Consider the following 17,880-nt stretch of genomic DNA (forward strand, 5'->3'; position numbering starts at 1 on the left):
GGTTTGAAAATAAATGCTTACTATTAAGCATATCCACACACACGCCAGAAAAAAAAAAAAAAAAAAAAAAAAAAAAAGAACTCTGGTCTTTGTGAAAGCCTGAAATGTTTATGAAAACAAATGGGGAAGAGTAGGGACTGGAGGGAATTATGCAGCGAACGGCAGTTTCTAGCCGTTTCAAGGCTCCTGATTTGTATTTCTGTATGGGGTGAGCAGTAGGGAAATCCCCTGTTCAGGCTGTTCCTCTAACGGAGCTGCAGAGAACCAATCCGCATCCAGGCCCTGGTTTAATAGAGTGGGTGGAGATCCCTGATGAGGAGGGCACACTGCAGGTGACCGAAGCATTACTGCTCCCCCCCCCCAACCAGCAACCTTGAGAAAGCTGAGCCAGCTTGGGAAGAGGAAGTTAAAATATTCATACCAAACACCCAGTGTTTACTTAATCAGGGCTAATGATTGGCTTCTTAATGAAATTTTATAAGCTCAGTTGAACACAGAAAACATTTGCTTCTCTAAAAGCAAACAAGACTGTTTGCACTGTAAGCAGACATCTGGAGCTCAGAGGCCCCGCAGCCTGCAGGAGGACAGAGGCAGATCCGCACCCGGCTTCCGATGATGCCCAGCCAGAGCTGGGAGACTCGAGACCAGCAAGCTGGGAAGCTGCAGGACTTAATGCCACAGGCACTGGTCTAAGTTTGGGGCAGTTGTGCCAAACACAGAAGCTCATAGAGACACAGATGGCCAAAGATGCTAACGCTGAGTCCATGGCGAGTCCAGAATACCTACTTAGGGGGGTTTCAGGTGGAGCCTACTTGCATCTACTTCAAATCTCAGGCAGTGTGCTCTTACAAAGATTATTCATTAAAAGTCAACAAAATAAAACAAGAAATTCCTTAAGGCAGGAAGAGAAAGATGAATAGGTGAAGCATAATATATATATATATATATATATATATATATATATATATATATATATATATATATATTTTTTACTGTGTGTATATCACATGTGTTACTATGTATGTATAGTGTGTGGATTTCTGTGTGTGGGTGGGTGTGGAATGTGTTACTCTATGTGTGATGTGTGTTACTGTGTGTATGTTACTCTGCACGTGTGCATTATTCGGTATGTGTGTATGGTATGTTTCTCTGTGTGTGCGTGTGGTGTAGTATGTATGGAAGTCAGAAGTCCACTTTCAGGAGTAGGTCCTCTCCCTCCACTGTGGGTTTTGAGGGTTGAACCCCAATCATCAGACCTGCTGCCCGTTCATTGCTTCCACCCACTGAGCCGTGTCACATATGTGAGGTAACAGCTTGGGGAGCCAGTTCTCTCCTTCCACCGTGCAGCTCCCAGGGATTAGAAACGCGACATCAAGCTTGGTGACAAGTGCCTTTATCACTGAGCCATCTCGCCATCACTGAGCTACTCTATAGACTGAACATGTACCCTGTGCACACCAGGAGAGACCTCAGAGGTTGGCTATGTGCTTCGGGTGATGACTGTGTAAGCCTTGGAGGCTGACTTGACGGTAACAGAGGCACCAGGAGGGAGGGGCTGTGCATGTGGGGGGCAAGGGCTATGTGGGTGCTCTCGCTATCTTCCACTTGATCTTCCTGTGAACCTAGAACTGCTCTAAAGACCAAGTCTATTTTTTAAATATTCAGTAAAAGGAATTTTCCAATGGTATCTTAGCCATATTTAGTATAAATGAGGCAAAGGTGGTGGGAAGGCTCTCAAGCTCTCCAGTCATCCCCACACCCTCATCGGGCACTGTCCTGACATTAGTGGCCACTGCTCTCAGTCCTGGCCACACAGGGGAGGTATTCTCCCAGAACACAGCCACTTCTACTGTTGTGCTGACACTTTGCATCCTGTCATCCAGGAGGGCAGGGCGCCTCCCTGTAGAGGCCCAGACAAGCAAGGGACATGGCAGACGTCCCCTTAGCATCTGCAGATTAAACGGACATGAAAAAGCCATCTTTGGGTAGTTTGTCTGGTTTTAAATACTTAAGTTTAATAAGGGAATAACACTCATCAAACAATATTTACATGAAAAAGAACAGTTTTTAAGTTGGTGTAAGACTGTCCTTAGAAACAAGATATTTACACCACAGCCCCCAAATGGATTTCTACATACAAAATGCAAAACAGGGTCAATGATGCTATCTTTCTAGAAAGTATCACATTTAGCCAAGGTCTTCTGAGTGATCATTCCAAATGATGGGTAATAGAATCTCCCTTAGCATCTCCTATTATACCTATATTCATACCTACAAAACATACAAGGCACTTGCTAACTGAAATCCGCCCTCTGGTAAGTATCCTTTTCCTGGGGAGGCATGACACAGAGCATGAGTGTGGGTTGACATGGGGGTGAAGTCTATACAATTGTATTATTACAAAGTAAATATGGCAAAATGCTGATGTTTAATGTTGGGGGTGTGTTCAGAATTGCTCACTGAATGTTTGACACTGTGGCTACTCTTGGTTGTCAAGTTAGCTACATCTGGAATTAACTAAAATCCAAGTGGCTGGGTACACCCACGAGGGCTTTTTCTTGGCTGGATCATCTGCCATGGGAAGACCTCATCCTAAATCCAGTCTCCTGAGCTGGGAGGATCCACCTTACACCTGAGCCATGCTCCTGGTGGCAGCTGATATAAAAACATAGAAGAAGGAGGCTTGTTCTTTGCCCGCTCACCTCTCGCTCACTGGCAAGTCCATTCCTTCACTGGCATGAGAGGCTTCTTCTTTGGGATTCTGACATACACTGGAGACCAGCTGAGACATCCAGCCTTGTGGACTGGATTCTTGGCCCTCCCATTGGTGGGCAGCCATTTTTGGACTCACTGGACCACAGTCTGTAAGCCACTCTAATGCATCCCATGGATCAGCCAGGCTAATCCCATATATATTCATTCTATTAGTTCTCCTCTCAAGTAGACATCTGAGGCTGAAGAGACGGCTCTGAGAACAAGAGCAGCAGACTGCTCTTACAGAGGACCCAGGTTCAGTTCCCAGTACCACATGGTGGCTCACAACCATCTGAAACTACAAAGGTACTCTTATGACCCCCATAGGCACAGGCATGCACATGGCATGTATGGATACATATGGGCAAAACACGCAGACACAGAAAAATACATATTTTTAAAAGAACTGATTCTTAAAAAGACCCTGGCATCAGTGACTGCAAGATTAGGAGGCAGGGTTTCAGACATCCCCTTGCCAGGTGGAATGTGTGGAGCCTAGAGCTCCTAAGAAACCTTGAGCCACACACAAGATACCCAGCCATTGGTTACTCATGCTCACTTGCCATCAGCCTGCTGACTACCTCTCTGTCTATCTCTGCTTCCCAAATAAAACACTTGCCTGTTCAAACACTGAAAACTACTTGAAAAGGCCAAGGCCAAAGATGAGAGTCACAGCCTAGCATGTGCATTTCAAGGCAGAGGAAAGTCATCTACACAGCGTTGGTGAGGATACAGGTGTGAGCCAACACGAAGCTTTGTGACAAAAGGCAGGCCCACGAGCTGGAGGGAAATGTGTGCCTGACCCACTGAGATCAAGAGCAGGCCACCATTCCAGACACACTACAATGTCACTCTGCTACCTTGAAGAGAAAGGAACACAGACCTTAGTAGCAATATATTTTCACATGCTTGATAAAGCAGAGAAAAGATAGCCAGTTCCCTCAGATCTTTTCAGACGGCGTGATTAATTGAGAACATATACAAGGAAGCATGTAGGCGATTGGGGCTAGTGTCTTATCTATAACAGGCACTTACTAACTATGTAATAAATACATTAATATGTGAGGTTACCCCATAACACAAAGCCAATTCCCAGGTCACAATGGCGGGCTTTCACATACTATGGCAGAATCTTGGTTTGCACCAACATTTTTCTCTCTATCATTAAAGAAATCCTAACTTTTGGCTGAGCATCTGACCATGTGATAAGGGTCTGGAAAATATACCTCCACTTGACCTTTAAAGAGAAAGAGCACACCTTTCTTTCACCTGCCTCCTTCACAACAGCTAGAACTTACATGTGCTGGCTGGTGTGCTAGTAAGATGGAAAATGCTTGTCAATGATGATGACGGCTAAGAAAGAAAGAAACATGGTCTGGACATGACACAAGGGACTTCCGTGCTATTCCAGGACAGTCTCTCTCAGGACATGCTTCACATGGGAAATAAACTCATTACTAAATTCTATTAATTTTTCTTTAACTAAAATGTACTGTTTTAAATAATCATAGCTGCTACCTTGTCCACAAACATCATCTTTTTTCCCTGACCCTAACTCTAGGAAGCACTTGTTATTGATCCCATTTTATAGACCGGAGGCCAATGGAAGAAAATTGGCTTGCTCAAGGACATGCAGAGCTCAACACTCCTGCCTCTGTCCCAAGCCCAGGGTCTTTTCTCTATATCTAGAGTTGCATTTTGGTGTGACTGATAGGACTATTTACCAACTGATATAATTACTTACCAATAAATAAAACATGTCAGTATATCCCTCTCCCTCTTGGTTTCAAGAAATGAGCAGCTCTCTTTTGCTATACTTTCTTCCATGATGCCTAGAGGCAATGGAACAGCTGACCCTCCAAAACCGTGAGGTTGTTTTTCTCAGCAACAGAGGTTAGCTAATGTGCTGTGCATGCTGGGATAGGAAACAACAATAAGAACTTTCAGGAGGAAAACTAACAGAGAAGAAGACAGCCTGTGTCAAAGTCACAAAGATTCCAGCAAATACAAATTCTATCCTAAATACTTCTTCTTTAAACAGGAATCTGGCAGCCAAGTTAATTTAACTGGCTGAGCAACAAACTGGCAACAAATATATCACTACCCACTAGGCCTCTTTTCTGATTAAATAAAATATGCTCAGCATTTTCTTGGGTTTTTTTTTAAGTTAGTACTCAAAGCTATAATAATAATGTATCTATAAAACAAGGGTTGGAAGGCAGAACTTTGGATGTCAGCACTTTGTACTCATTCAACCTCAGACACTTAATAAGCAGCATTACTGGAATACCCAGTTGCTCCAAATATACCTTTGGCCTTTTAATATAATCCTGTTCTTCAAGGATGACCTGAGTGTGTGGTTAGCTCTGCCAAAATCAGTGTGAAAGTGAGTTGTCATTGTTTCACAAAACTTAAATCTCTTTCAGTGTATTCTCACTGTGGAAGACATCTGTCAGTGGGCAGTCTTGGGTTAGGGAAGGGCCCGCATAGTCCTGCCCCTTCCTGCTAAGCTATTGACTACCATTAGATTCTGGGGAAAGGCAGACATTGCCTTCCACTGTGTATCCACTGACAAGCCCGTCACACTCCACTGGATAGTACCAATACATGATCACACAGACGGCCCTCGTGAAACTCGGTGGGGCAAAGTGAAACAACAAACATGAATGTGAGAAACAGACTTGAAGGGAGATAACAGGGGCAGGAGGGAAGAAAGAGGAGAGAGAGTGTAATCAGAGAAGAGAGAAACTGTCAAAAAAATAAATTTAATAAAAGATTTTAAAAATCAAGAAGCTACAAAATAAACAAGCACAAAAGAGAGAACATGTCATACATCTAGAAAACAAGAAGTATCAGAAAATGTTTACTTTTTGCCCTAAACAAAATTAATTCTTTTTCATATCATTGACAACATACAATGATATTCATGTACTGAAGTTAAAAAAAAAAACAAAACTACCAGACTCTATGATATTTCCATTTATACTCTCACCCATACCCAATTACAGCCTTCACTATCAATGGGGTTCTCTCTGAAGTCCTTCCCCAATAGGGGACACTGTTCAATTCTGGAAGGAGTGGTCCAGAACAGCAGGAGCTCCTGCCACCACTCTGGCCCAGGAGAAGAGTCCTCATGTGATAAAAGAGAAGAACACTCTGCAGCTTGGCTGTGGGTCTCAAGTGCTGTGCCCTGGAATCCAATCTGTGCTCCTGCAACCTATGTATTCACACAGTGACAGTCATGCCTTCATACTAAAGATGAGCAAATGCAGGTCATGTTTGGCTGTGCGCATGTGCGCTGACATGGGCTTATTTGTTTTACAATGTATTAGCATAAACCAGTCAGTACAACAACTTTTTTTTTCCAGATAGAGAGATAGTTCTATTGTGAATGCTTCACATACTGAAGAGCACAGACATTGCTGTCCCCAGATCACCAGCACGCAGTATGAAGGCTACAGCAACCACACTGAATACACAGTGTCCGGGGGAGCCCTAATGCCCAACTAACCACTGCTAACTGTCACCCACGAACAGCCTCAGGCCGGGTCTGGCCCACAGGAGTGTCTTCTTTGGCATGAACAATGTTGGAACCAACATTTAACACCTTAGAAGTTTCTCGTATTCTCTCTTAAAATCTTTTGACAGCCCAGCTATGTGACACCCCATCATTTCATGGCACTCAAAAGGGCTCAGCAACTCGTCCCCCTCGCTGACGATGCCCTCATCACAGATGCAGCTGCGTGGGCCACCCCTGCCTGCATCTTCCTCATGCCTGCAGTTTCTCATTTAGTCTAATTTTCAGGGTGTCCATGACACCCCTGTACAACATCTTACCTTTTCCCTTACTAAAAATAGGAAGAGAAAGTATGACATATCTATAAGCGGGAAAATCCACAAGCACAGCAAGCTAGACTACAGAGTTATAGAATCTGTGTTCCAATGTTTGGGGGGCGTTAACGTGGGAGAGCCAGGCTGAGAAAACACTAAAGAATGTGGCAGAGTGATCATTCCAAATTCCTGGAGTAGAGACACACTTAGCCCTCATAAAGTGAATTTATCATTCAATTCATTTTATTATTTTATGTTTATGTGCTTTGTCTACATGTGTGTCTGCGTACATGCATATTCCTGATGCCAGCGGATGCCAAAAGAGAATCTCACGCACCCAGTTACAGACAGTTGTAAGCTACCAAGTGGATGCTGGGACTAGAACCTGTGTCCTCCAGAAGAGCAGACAATGCTCTTTAACTGCCAAGCCATTTCTCCAGACTGCTCATGAGCAGATTTAAAAATACATTCTATTTTTTAAAGAACTAGTAATCTACTCCAACAAACACCAGATTAATCACAAGCTCACTACTGCTCATTTGTCTTGTGCTTTTAAAAGCCCCATGCTTTTAAAATATCGGTTTCCTTTTCTCATTTGCATCTTGAGATTAACAATCCTTCACCACCTAAATTATTTTCTATAGTCAGAAACTGTAGCATTAGCCTCTGCGCTCGGCCCCTCTCCTGCACAGCAGACAGCCTTGACGCCCAGCTTGCATGGCATCATCCTGAAGCCGCACTTCCGCAAGGATTGGCAGGCACGAAAGGACACTTGATCCAAGCTAGCACCCAAGATCCAGAGACGCAAGGTCTGGCAGGCCAAAGTGCACTGCATTGCCCCTCCCACCCAGCCCCATCAGGCCCACGGTGAGGTGCTCTACAGTTAGATACCCACACCAAGGTCCAAGCTGGCAGGGGCTTCAGTGTGGAAGAACTCGGGGTTGCTGGTTTCCATAAGAAAATGGCTCATACCATCGGCATCTCTGTGGCCCCAAGGAGGCAAAACACATCCACTGAGTCACTGGAGCCCTGAAGGAGAACAGCTCCAAGCTCATACTTCTCCCCAGGAAGCCCTCTGATCCAAAGAAGAGAGATAGCTCTGCTGAAGAGCTTAACTTGCCCACCCAGCTAACAGGGCATGTGATGCCCACCTGGAATGCCTACAAAAAGGAGAAAGCCAGAGTCATCACAGAAGAGAAGAACTTCACACTTTGCCAGCCTTCGAATGGCCCAGGCTAATGCCCAGCTCTTTGGTATCAGAGCAAAAAGGGCAGAGGGACCTGCAGAGAAAGATGTTGAAAAGAAAAAAGTGATGCGCCGTTGAAATGTTACAACAAATTTTCCATAAAGAAAAAAAAAAACGTAGCAATAATGGCTTCTCTTTTGCTTGCTATAAGTTCTTTGCCTTTAACTTAAGGTGTTTTCTGTCACAATCATAATGAGCCCCTCCTACCACAGAACAGAGGAGGTAAGCAAAATGCATAAGTACATTTGGGTCAAACTCTATTGCAAATAACAAATATTACATGAATGACAAAATTGTTTTTATATAAAATAGATACATTAAAAAACAACTTGGGGACAATCGACGGTTTGAGACCATTAATTATTGTTACCTGAGTATTAAATGCTATTGAAGAGTCTTTCCTAATTGTATCTGATATGATGATGAGCATGTGCACAAGCAGCTGCATCTGTGTGTGCATGGATGTGTCTCTGTTCGTGGCTCTTTTTAATGGGAAATAAACGCCTCCGCTTCGCCATCACTCAGGACTCACCCATCTTTGAAGTACAGTCGTCTTTCACAGTTGGAAGACAAGGTTCTCTAAATCTACTTCAGGCTGGGAAGGAAGTTACAATTTATGTGCCGGCTCCAACCTAACAGTATCTCTAAACACTAAAACAGGAAGAAGATAAAACAGTGCCATGAATTACTACTGTTACCAAGGGCATAATGCAGAAGGCACAATGCAGGGGGCGGGGCTATCTGTGCCACCACCAGTGGTTGCCTTTGGAGGCTCTGTCTATTGGCTCTTCAGCGATCTCATCTGTGTAGACAACTCATTACTTCTTTGGACAGCCCTGTATATTATTTCTTATCTTTGGGGCTGAGATTTTGTTTTCTATAGCTTACAACCGCCTGCTGTAAGGACAAGTCTACTTCCAGTTTAATGTAATGGTGGTCACGTGAGCTGTGTGGAGCAGCCTCCTGCCCTAAGCCTAGCATGTCACCATTTTCCTCAAACACTTCCTCCCCATCCTCGCCACCCACCGTGGACATTTGTCTCTGGCCTGCTCGCTGTGTACCCCAGTCAGACCACCCTCCTGGCGTAGGGTTGCTGTAACGTGACCCTAAAGTATGTCATTATTGGCCTCCATGTCTGATTTCAGACTCCGAAGTCTGGGATCCTGAAGCTGTTGGTTGAGATGCAGTTCTCTACCTTGGGCTGGGCCTGGTTATTCCAGTGGGAGTTTCCAAAAGGCCCCAGGTGATCTCCCACGCCTGGCTCGGTTTACATGGCTATCACAGAAGCTACAACAGTCACCGCACATTTCTGGGCTCACAATACACCACTCCTGACAGAGGCAACAGAAGGATCCACAGCGGCCATCCTGACACCTCACAGGTTCCTAAGATCAATCTACGAGCTCTCCGCCTTCCAAAGAGCTGAGCCCTGGGGGACACTCACTCAGCCAGCTGCTTTCTCTGGCTCAGTGATCCGTCCTCTTTGGGAGAACACGGGCCACAGCAGGTGGCTCAGCATCGGAAACAGGTGGGGCTGACTCATTCCTGGTGTGCTGCAGGGGCTCCCTGGGTGGCCGAACAGTTGAGGAGGGAGGAGAGCACAGCCAGGTCACCAAGCACATCGTTCCTTGGACCTGTGATGCGGGCACAATGAGCTGACTCAAGAAGAAGTCTACAGTGGCGAGGAGCGCGGACACGGCTATGGGAGTTGAGAGAAGTAGGCCTTTTCTGGGACAGGGGGTGGTGATAAAGACATAAGAAAGAAAGAATTAGGATAACTTAGTGGAGACATTAGTGGGAAAAGAAGGGCAGATGAGGCTGAAACACAGAGATGTCAAAGAGGGAGGAGAAAATAATACGATCAGGTAATTCAATACAGATGAAGCATAGGGCACATGAGTACTAGGGATGGGAAATCAAGTTTGGAGAAGCACGGAGAGGCCAACCTGAATGGCATTGCTTTCTCTACCAGGATCAGCTAACCAAAGAGTGGTTTGCAGCGACAAACTCATGGCTCAGGGAAAGAAATAAAAAGCAAAGGGAATATGTGAGAAAAGAGCAGGTGCTGGGCGAGTGCACCAAGGGGGAAGCACGCGTAATGAAAAGGCGGGTCAGAGAGGAAAGCAGGGTGGGAAGGGAGGACGACCAGGATTACCCTCCAGGACACAGGGGCCCTCCATACACTCTCTTCCTTCAAATCTGTCGTTCCCCTGCCTCCTAAACACGGGTCCCCCCAGAGTCCCATCACGGGGTATCTGGCCTCTGTCACACCCTTTGACAACAGCACTTCCTCTGGACCTCGGCTTCTTACGAAAAAATACTGGTCACCTTGACAGGCACCTGAGCATGAGATGGTCACATTCCAGCTCAAAACCAAACACGGACGGGACCCGAGGTGTTTCCAGCCAGCTTGTCCATGCTGTGCCTCAGGGTGTGCCGTGGCGAACACAAGACGCGCACGCTGCCCTGTGTGTGCCATCACGCTGCACACCAACAAATACTGCGTGCAGCACTCGGCTTAGTCCAGACTACTGTGTGCTACAAACAGCATTTTTTTAGGGGTTAATTACTTTATTATTGAATTATATTGTAAAGTCTACAACTACGAATTAATAAATGCTTTGCATTTAATACAAGGACACATTTACTCTATCGGAATAAAACAGACACACACAAAAGACCAAGAACACGTTTTACTGACCTTACATATATGAGAAGTCTGATTTATCTCCCCCTATTTTTAAACATTAAATGAGGCTTCTCAGAATTTTTTTTTATTACAAACAAAAGACTGAAAGCAATAGGAGAAGCAATGTCTAAAAACAAAGGAAGAAAGATGGCTATTACCTTATTGTGGAAAAGTTGGGTAAAGCATGGTCTCTCTATGGTTCACTGCAAACGGGACTTTTTCTCAGAGAGGCAAGCTCTTCAGATCGAAGCCAGTTTCCCACATGCCCTGAAAGACCAGACCTGCATGTTCTGGTTTCAATGGCAAGAGTTTACTTGAAATGTCTACGAAATATCTAAAATCTAAATACAATAATAGCTAATTCAAAATTGTGTGCTGGTCTAAATATTCATCTTTGGCTTCCTCCTTTGTAAAAATTAAAATTATCTTTACATTTTGGATGTTATTAAAAATAACATTTTTAGTGTGCTTTATGGTCAATGACTGTAAAATTGCAACTTAAGTGATTTAAAATTTTTATTACAAACAGCATTTTTACTGCACAAAATTTTTGTTCACTTAGAACTCTCCTGATTTAATTGTGGAAGATAAAGAAATTTATTTTCTCCTTGCTATGTACATGTATGTACTATATACATGAATTCCTTAGCACGTATATATGAAATTAGTTCATTGCTCAGTTTCGTCGTGTTTATATATTTTAAAAATTGTTATTTGAAGAGCCTGGGAGACGGCTTAGCTGGTAAATATTACTTGCTTTGCAAGTATTATTGTAACCTGAGTCTAGTCACAAGAACCCAGGTAAAAGAGCCAGCTGTGAACACCTGCACACAAACCCACAAGAACACACACACAACTGCACACACAAAGGTAGTGTGTGGTAGCTTGGTTTCATAAAAGAAATTGTTCAATGAATTTGAATTATGATGGCGCTTCCAACGATGGTTTGAAAGGTCTTAAACATGCGCATGCCACTTTATTCTCTGCACTTACACAACTATAAAACCTGAAAGGCGGGGAAGATGCTCTCCACCCTGCGCCATCAAGTGTTCAGCCAGGATTCAGCAGTTTGTGTGGAATTTTTAAAGCCCATCAAGAGGCTGGAGCGATGGCTTAGAGGGTAAAGCATGCACTGCCCATTAGCTGGCCCGCGTTTCATTCCTAGCAGCCACCCTGGTTGGCTCACAGCCACTGGTGGACACAGCTGCAGAAGAATCCAATGCCTCTGGCCTCTGTGGGTACCCGCACTCGCATGGACCTACCGACACAGATAGGCAGCCCTGCCCAAAATGTCCCATACCTAAGGGACTCGGGCCTCACTTGGAGGCCAGTCAGTCCTCCATTGATCCTCTTCTACCGCACCTCCAGCACAGACATAGGGGGAATCCTTCTCTAGTCTTCCTGAGTCTCACAGTGCGTGGCTCAGAGTAAACCACAGAACAATTTCTCGTTTCTTGACTTCACTTTGTGAACTCGGTGATGGAGCTATCTTGCCACGGTTGTGTCCTAGCACTGAGCACAGAGTTGTGGCTCCGAAAATAACTGAAGCATGAACAGCATGCCCCAAAGATAAGTTAGTGGAATCCCTTCAGCTCCCCGGGGGACTGGAAGACCAAAGCTGACAGTGCTGACTTTTCAGTGGGGCAGCCGCAGTGAGAAGCCACCCTCCCTGGAGTTCGGTGTGGCTATAAGACAGTCTGCGAAACCGAGGGTGAGCGCAAGTGACATACGCACCCCCACGCCGGCCCATGAAGACCTTCCCACGCTTTCCCTTTAGACTTCTTGTTCCTTTCTTCAGCCAGTCTACGGAGGACCATACAGTGACCCTAAAAACCACACATTCATACCTGGGACCCTGAGTAAAATGGGGACACTCTTCTCATCTGTTGCTGAGGGAGCTCTGGATTTCAAATATTCATCAGACTTCTATATGTTACAAAGCTAAACCTATCTAACTCAGTGACATAACTGGTCACAATTCCAGTAATTTGTACCAATCAGCAGTGGCTGCAGTGGCTTGTTACTCTTCCAAAATGAAACAGAGGCCATTCAAAGGTCAGTACAATTTCCTGAGGGGTAGCTGACTGAAAGTTCTGTTTGTTTGTGACCATTAGGAAAAGGTAGTAACCTTGCTAAGGGCTTGCCAGGGCTTGGCCCACAGCCACCAAACAGTCTGGGCAAATTGCTGTGATATCAAAGCTCTTGACAGTGAACTTGCTTCATGGCCTCCTGGTCACACCCAACAGGCCCTGGACCAATGCCCAGCTGCCTCTGCAAGTCCTCTATCCCTGACTTCATCCCGGCTTACCTTGCAAAAAGATGCATCTCAAAACATTGCCCTGTTGTTTTCCCTGCCAGCTGGGGTAAAGCTGCCAAAAAGCTTTTCGAAGAGCCATGCCCGTCTGTACTGCCTCAGAACAAAGGCTGCTCCAAAGGAGCTGGAAGGGAGCCGTCAGCAGACCTGATAGAGACACCACCCCAGAGCTGGGTTAGCGCCCCAGGGAGGAGATCTGCTTACATGGAAGACGGCCTTGGCTCTCCCTGTCTTTTCTGCTGAACACTGAACTTTAAAGAGGACTCGTCTCCCTAAGGGACCTGAGTATTTTGATAATCAGATTGTTGTGAGTGAATCAAGCAGCGTGTCCTGCCCCTAATTGCTTGTTCGTCCTAATAATTGTCCTAACTATCAAAAGGGTCAGTTCTCGACTAATAGGTTTTCCCTTTGTTTGGTGCAGGTGACTGAGCTGTTTGGAAACTTCCCAAAAGGCCTATGGCACATCCACCAAGAGATTAACAGTAGATGTGCCATAGGCCTTTTGGGGAATTCAGTGAAATAGCCTGACCAGTTTCTCAGAAAAAGATGCAAGATGTTCAAGCACACACGTGCTTTAAACAACTTCAGGGAGGGCATAATGGCTGCTGAGTTCAATGGTTCATCCCAGGGTCACAGACTCCCTGGAACAAGAACCAGCAGACTTTTCCTGTAAAGGCCAGAGCATGAGTGGGTCTGGCTCTGTCTGGCCCCTAGGCTCAGCAAGCGCGGCCTGAAAACAGCACAGACAATACAACATTCAAGATGGATGGCCACGTGCCAACAAGGCTGTCTGTGGACACTCAAGGTTTCAACTTCCTATCAACCGCTCATGTTAAAAAAGAACTGGTATTCTCCTCTTCTTTATTCAGTCATTGAAAAAAAAATGAAAAGCTCTCATATCTGGTGGCCCCACAGGCACAGGTGGCCAGACTTCACCAGAGAGCCAAAGCGCAGCACATCGGGAAAGAAAAAGGTTACCCCCTCACTTTCACTGTCTTACTAGGAGTCTGCAGCCTTTCCTCGTGGACACAGGCAGCGAACCATAGGAGGAGCAGCACCCCGTCTGACGATGTCACCAGGAGAACCCACAGGCATGCTCACACAGGCACTAGGTGCTGGCCACTCCTCACCCCTGGCTCACAGCCAGGTCTGTTGCTGTATCTTAGGAAGTATATAGTTGGGATATAAAGTATTATTTTTCTTCTAGTTTCAACTCGGTCACAGTTTTTGCTCTTTCTGTGGTGGGTCAGTGAATGACTGTGATTGACAGGGAAAGTAGAAAACCCTAAGTGAAAGTCCACAACTTCAGAATGTTCATTCTAACCGTATAAACTTTACACATGGAGCACATGGAGGCATATAAAGTTTGGGGCCAGGGAAGCGCTTACACGGTTCCTTAAGCAACTGTGTGATGCTTTAATTTATGACTTTATTAGAATAAGGTCAATTTTTGTAAGCATACAGACTACTGTATCCTAAATTTGAATGTTGGTTTTTGTTTATTTTTGCACAGTGCTGGGGGTCTATCCCAGGCCTGGGTATGCTAGGCAAGCACTCTCCCACAGAATGACCCATTTCTTCAAGCCGTGATCTTTAAAAAAAAAAAAATGTACAACTATATTTCAATAGAATTAATTTAAGTCGAACCCTACAGTTTCACGGGCATGGGTTTTTTAAACAATGATCTAAAAAGCAACCCAGAGCTCTCAGAGTTTACCACAGGGATCCACAGTATAGGAAATGTCAACAAGCCCTCGTTTGCCCCAGAAGAGGGCCTGCCCGACAACCGCAGCATCTCTTACCAGCGCGTTCACGTCCTCCGTCTTGTGGATGAGCATACGAATCTCTTCTGGGTCTCCGCTGAAGATGGCCTGGACCAGCGGTGGCTGCAAAACCAAGAAATGAGAATTAGGACTGTTTTTAATCGCTATGCTTGCATTCACGTGCAGACAGCAAGAGCGAGATTTGCTCCTTCTAAGTTCATTCAAGAATTATCAACGGGAAGGCAAAAATAAAGAACACTCGGGCCTACACTCACAAAGTGTCTGTGTGACAGGCCTTAAAGATCCTGTCAAGGATATGTCCGAACACAGGATGGCTATATTTAGCCCAGAATGGACTAAGCCTTGTCATACCCAATTCAGTGGAGACTGGGCCTTTGGAGACCTTGCTGGGAGGCTCCAGTAGGGATCCCAGCTACCTCTGTACCCCACCGGAACACTGGAGCTCTATTCAAGGAAGGCTTGCCTCTTCTCCAGCCAAATGCACAGCTTTGGGAGGGATGAACAAGGCAGTGAGGACGGAAGAAGACACACACCTATGCGGCCAGATCAGCCAAATCAACCCCCAAGAGCAACGGCATGACAGGTGTTACAGCCAGATCACCCTCACATCCAACATAAGGTCTTTATGGAGGACATTACAACCTAAACACTTGTGGGTCAACCTTCAAAACGCCCTGCAATCACCCCCAAATGCTTTAGCCAATGGGCACTGGCTATTAGGATGATTACTGATTTAAAATGAGATGTAACAAGGGTGAGCGAACAAGGAAGGGGCAAAGAAGAACCTATTGCATAGCAGGAGGAGCTATAAAAGGTGAAAGAGAGCCAGGTGCAAGGGCAGTGAGTCCTGCAGGCTGAGAGGAAGGTCAGGACAGGGTACCCAAAGGGCTTGAATGGGGGCACCTTAGGCTGAATGGTGGGTTTACAGATGGAGAAGGGAGGGCGCTCCATCCTGAAGAGAAGGTGTGCAAAGGGCAAAGGGATGGATATGCCCAGGACCTGACACACAGACACCATCACTAGCTGTTGAGTGGAGTGTGGGAAGAATGTGGGAAAGCATACACACGTATGCTTCTGTGTATGTATACATGTGTGTGCATATGTGTGTACATGTGTTTGTGTGTGTCTGTATGTGTGTCTATGTGTATGTGTGATTATGTGTATGTGTGTATGTGATAATATATATATATGTGTATGTGAATGTGTATGTATGTGTGATTATGTGTGTGTGTTGTATATGTGTGTATATGCATATTTGTGTGCATATGTGTATATGTGTATGTCTGTGAATGTGAGCATGTGTATGTCTGTGTGTGTGTGTAGTGTGTATATGTATGTGTATTTGTGTATGTATGTGCGTGTGTGTGTGTGTGTGTGTATGTATACATGAGTGTAGGTACACATATGGAAGTCAGAAGGTGACCTTGACTACTGGTCCTCCCCTTCCACTTTGTTTGGGACAATGTCTCTCTGCTGTCCGACACCGCTCACACCAGGCTAGCTGGCCCGCAGGCTCCCACGGCTCCCGTCCCTGCTTCCCTCTCAGCAGACAGTGGGGATAGGAGATGCTGGCTACCGTGACCAGCACTGGCTTTTGCGTGTGGATTCCAGCTCAGGGCTCACACCTGTGCAGCGGGCTCCGCCCACTGAGAACCTCTCCAACTCCCTGGTAGTTTTCAATGATGGTTAGTGTTGGTTTGGGAGACCAACACAAGATAACCAGGAGGATGCAGCAGGAGTCCCCGAGGTAATACTGCATGAACTGTGTCAAACTGCAGGCAAATGTTTTCACCTGCCGTGAATCCAGCAAGCATGCCTCCTCCTGCCCACCCGTCCCGCAGTCTACTATATGCCAAGGGACAGGGACAGTTTTCAAGTTGTCTGCAACCAAGCACCAAAAGATGGCTTAGAACAGAGGCAAGTTTCCTGCTGGCTCAGTCTCTGCTGGTGGCTCTGAAAAGACAAAGAAATCCTTCCGTTCCTGCTTCCTTCCTGCCGACCAAGACCCGGCAGACTCACACCAATCTTTGAGCAAAGTGCTGTTGGGTGAATGTCTGCCTAAATGAACCTTGATGGAGGAGGGAAAAACTCAACAGCCACAAGGCAGCACAACAGCTGACAAGCTCAGATGCCGGGGTGCAGGGTCGGTCAGTGCCTAGGAACACGGCGCTCTGCACAGGACCTCTCACTCTGAAGCACAAGGAATGCAGACAGATTCTCTGCAGGATTCATTAAGCCCTCAAGCTCCTTGAGCAAGGCAAGCCTCCCAGGCGATGGCTGGAATGTTCCCAACGAGACGCTCCCTGACGCGGCTGCCAGGGAAGGATGCCAGCGCAGTGTCAAAGGGAGGTGTGTCAAGCGTCCCAGAGGCCCGGGCCCAGCTCTGCTCACAGCTGCTTCGGAGCACGTGGACGGACACAGATCTGGCTTCCCGAGGAGGCTGAGCGTTTGCGTGCCCTCCAGTGCGGCTGCCACATACACAAATCCGCTCCCCGACAAGTGCACCCATCTGCACGGCGCACAAACACATCTACACTTGGACATGTGTGCGTAGAGACACATGTTAATTCACTTACAGATACCTCCCACTCCCTGCAGAAGTGCCTGTTCTCCACAGCCACGACAGACAAACATCTCTACTTCATTCTGCTGTGAGCTGTCCCACCCCCACCATCTTCACAACTGTGAATCCAAGTCTCACACAACTCCAGACCAGGACTTCACAGACACTCTGATGGCCTGGAGCTGAGTGTTTGCAGTGACTCTCCCATAAGTAGTGCTTTTTTAAAATACACTTTAGGGGCCTCTCTCTTCCTAGCTCTCCCTCACTCTCCCTCCTAAAGAGAACACAGTCAGAAAACACTCGGGTATTTCCATTCATTGGGATTTTAACCTCAGGTAAACATTTACCTGCAAATAAATATTTGGGGAACGATACATCTAAATACCGTCTATATCAAGTCATTATTCTCATTACAGTATTTGCTTCGTAAGTGCTGAAGACTCACATTCTGCCCCACATTTGCCATTATACCATTTGCAGCCTTTGCCTTAGTGGTGCTAAGCCTTAAAACGGAAGAGTTCTCTGCATGAGGCAGTGTCGTCAGCCGTGGTGTGCATGGAATGGGTCCCCCTTGGCCACAGTTTACTCCCCCCATGGGTTTCCATCAATGGCAGCCAACCTCAGTTCAAAACTATTAAGTGGAAAATTTCAGAAATAAACAAATCCCCTTTTTAAAATTGTACACCACTCTAAAAAGCC

The 17,880-nt window shown here is 45.9% G+C and overlaps 1 protein-coding gene and 1 pseudogene across 6 annotated transcripts in view; one reads left to right on the forward strand and one right to left on the reverse strand.

Moving 5' to 3' along the window:
• Nucleotides 1-17,880, reverse strand: part of Ankrd44 (ankyrin repeat domain 44) — a 268,251-nt gene that overhangs the window by 158,226 nt on the left and 92,145 nt on the right. For all 6 annotated transcript variants that reach the window (XM_060368368.1, XM_060368365.1, XM_060368366.1 and 3 more), the window contains exon 2: nt 14,637-14,720. In XM_060368368.1, coding sequence (XP_060224351.1) covers nt 14,637-14,720 — 84 coding nt within the window. The remainder of the gene's footprint in view (nt 1-14,636; nt 14,721-17,880) is intronic.
• LOC110551634 (large ribosomal subunit protein eL13-like) lies at nt 6,876-7,909 on the forward strand (annotated as a pseudogene).

Source organism: Meriones unguiculatus, chromosome 15 (assembly GCF_030254825.1).
Source record: "Meriones unguiculatus strain TT.TT164.6M chromosome 15, Bangor_MerUng_6.1, whole genome shotgun sequence".
NCBI lineage: Eukaryota > Metazoa > Chordata > Mammalia > Rodentia > Muridae > Meriones > Meriones unguiculatus.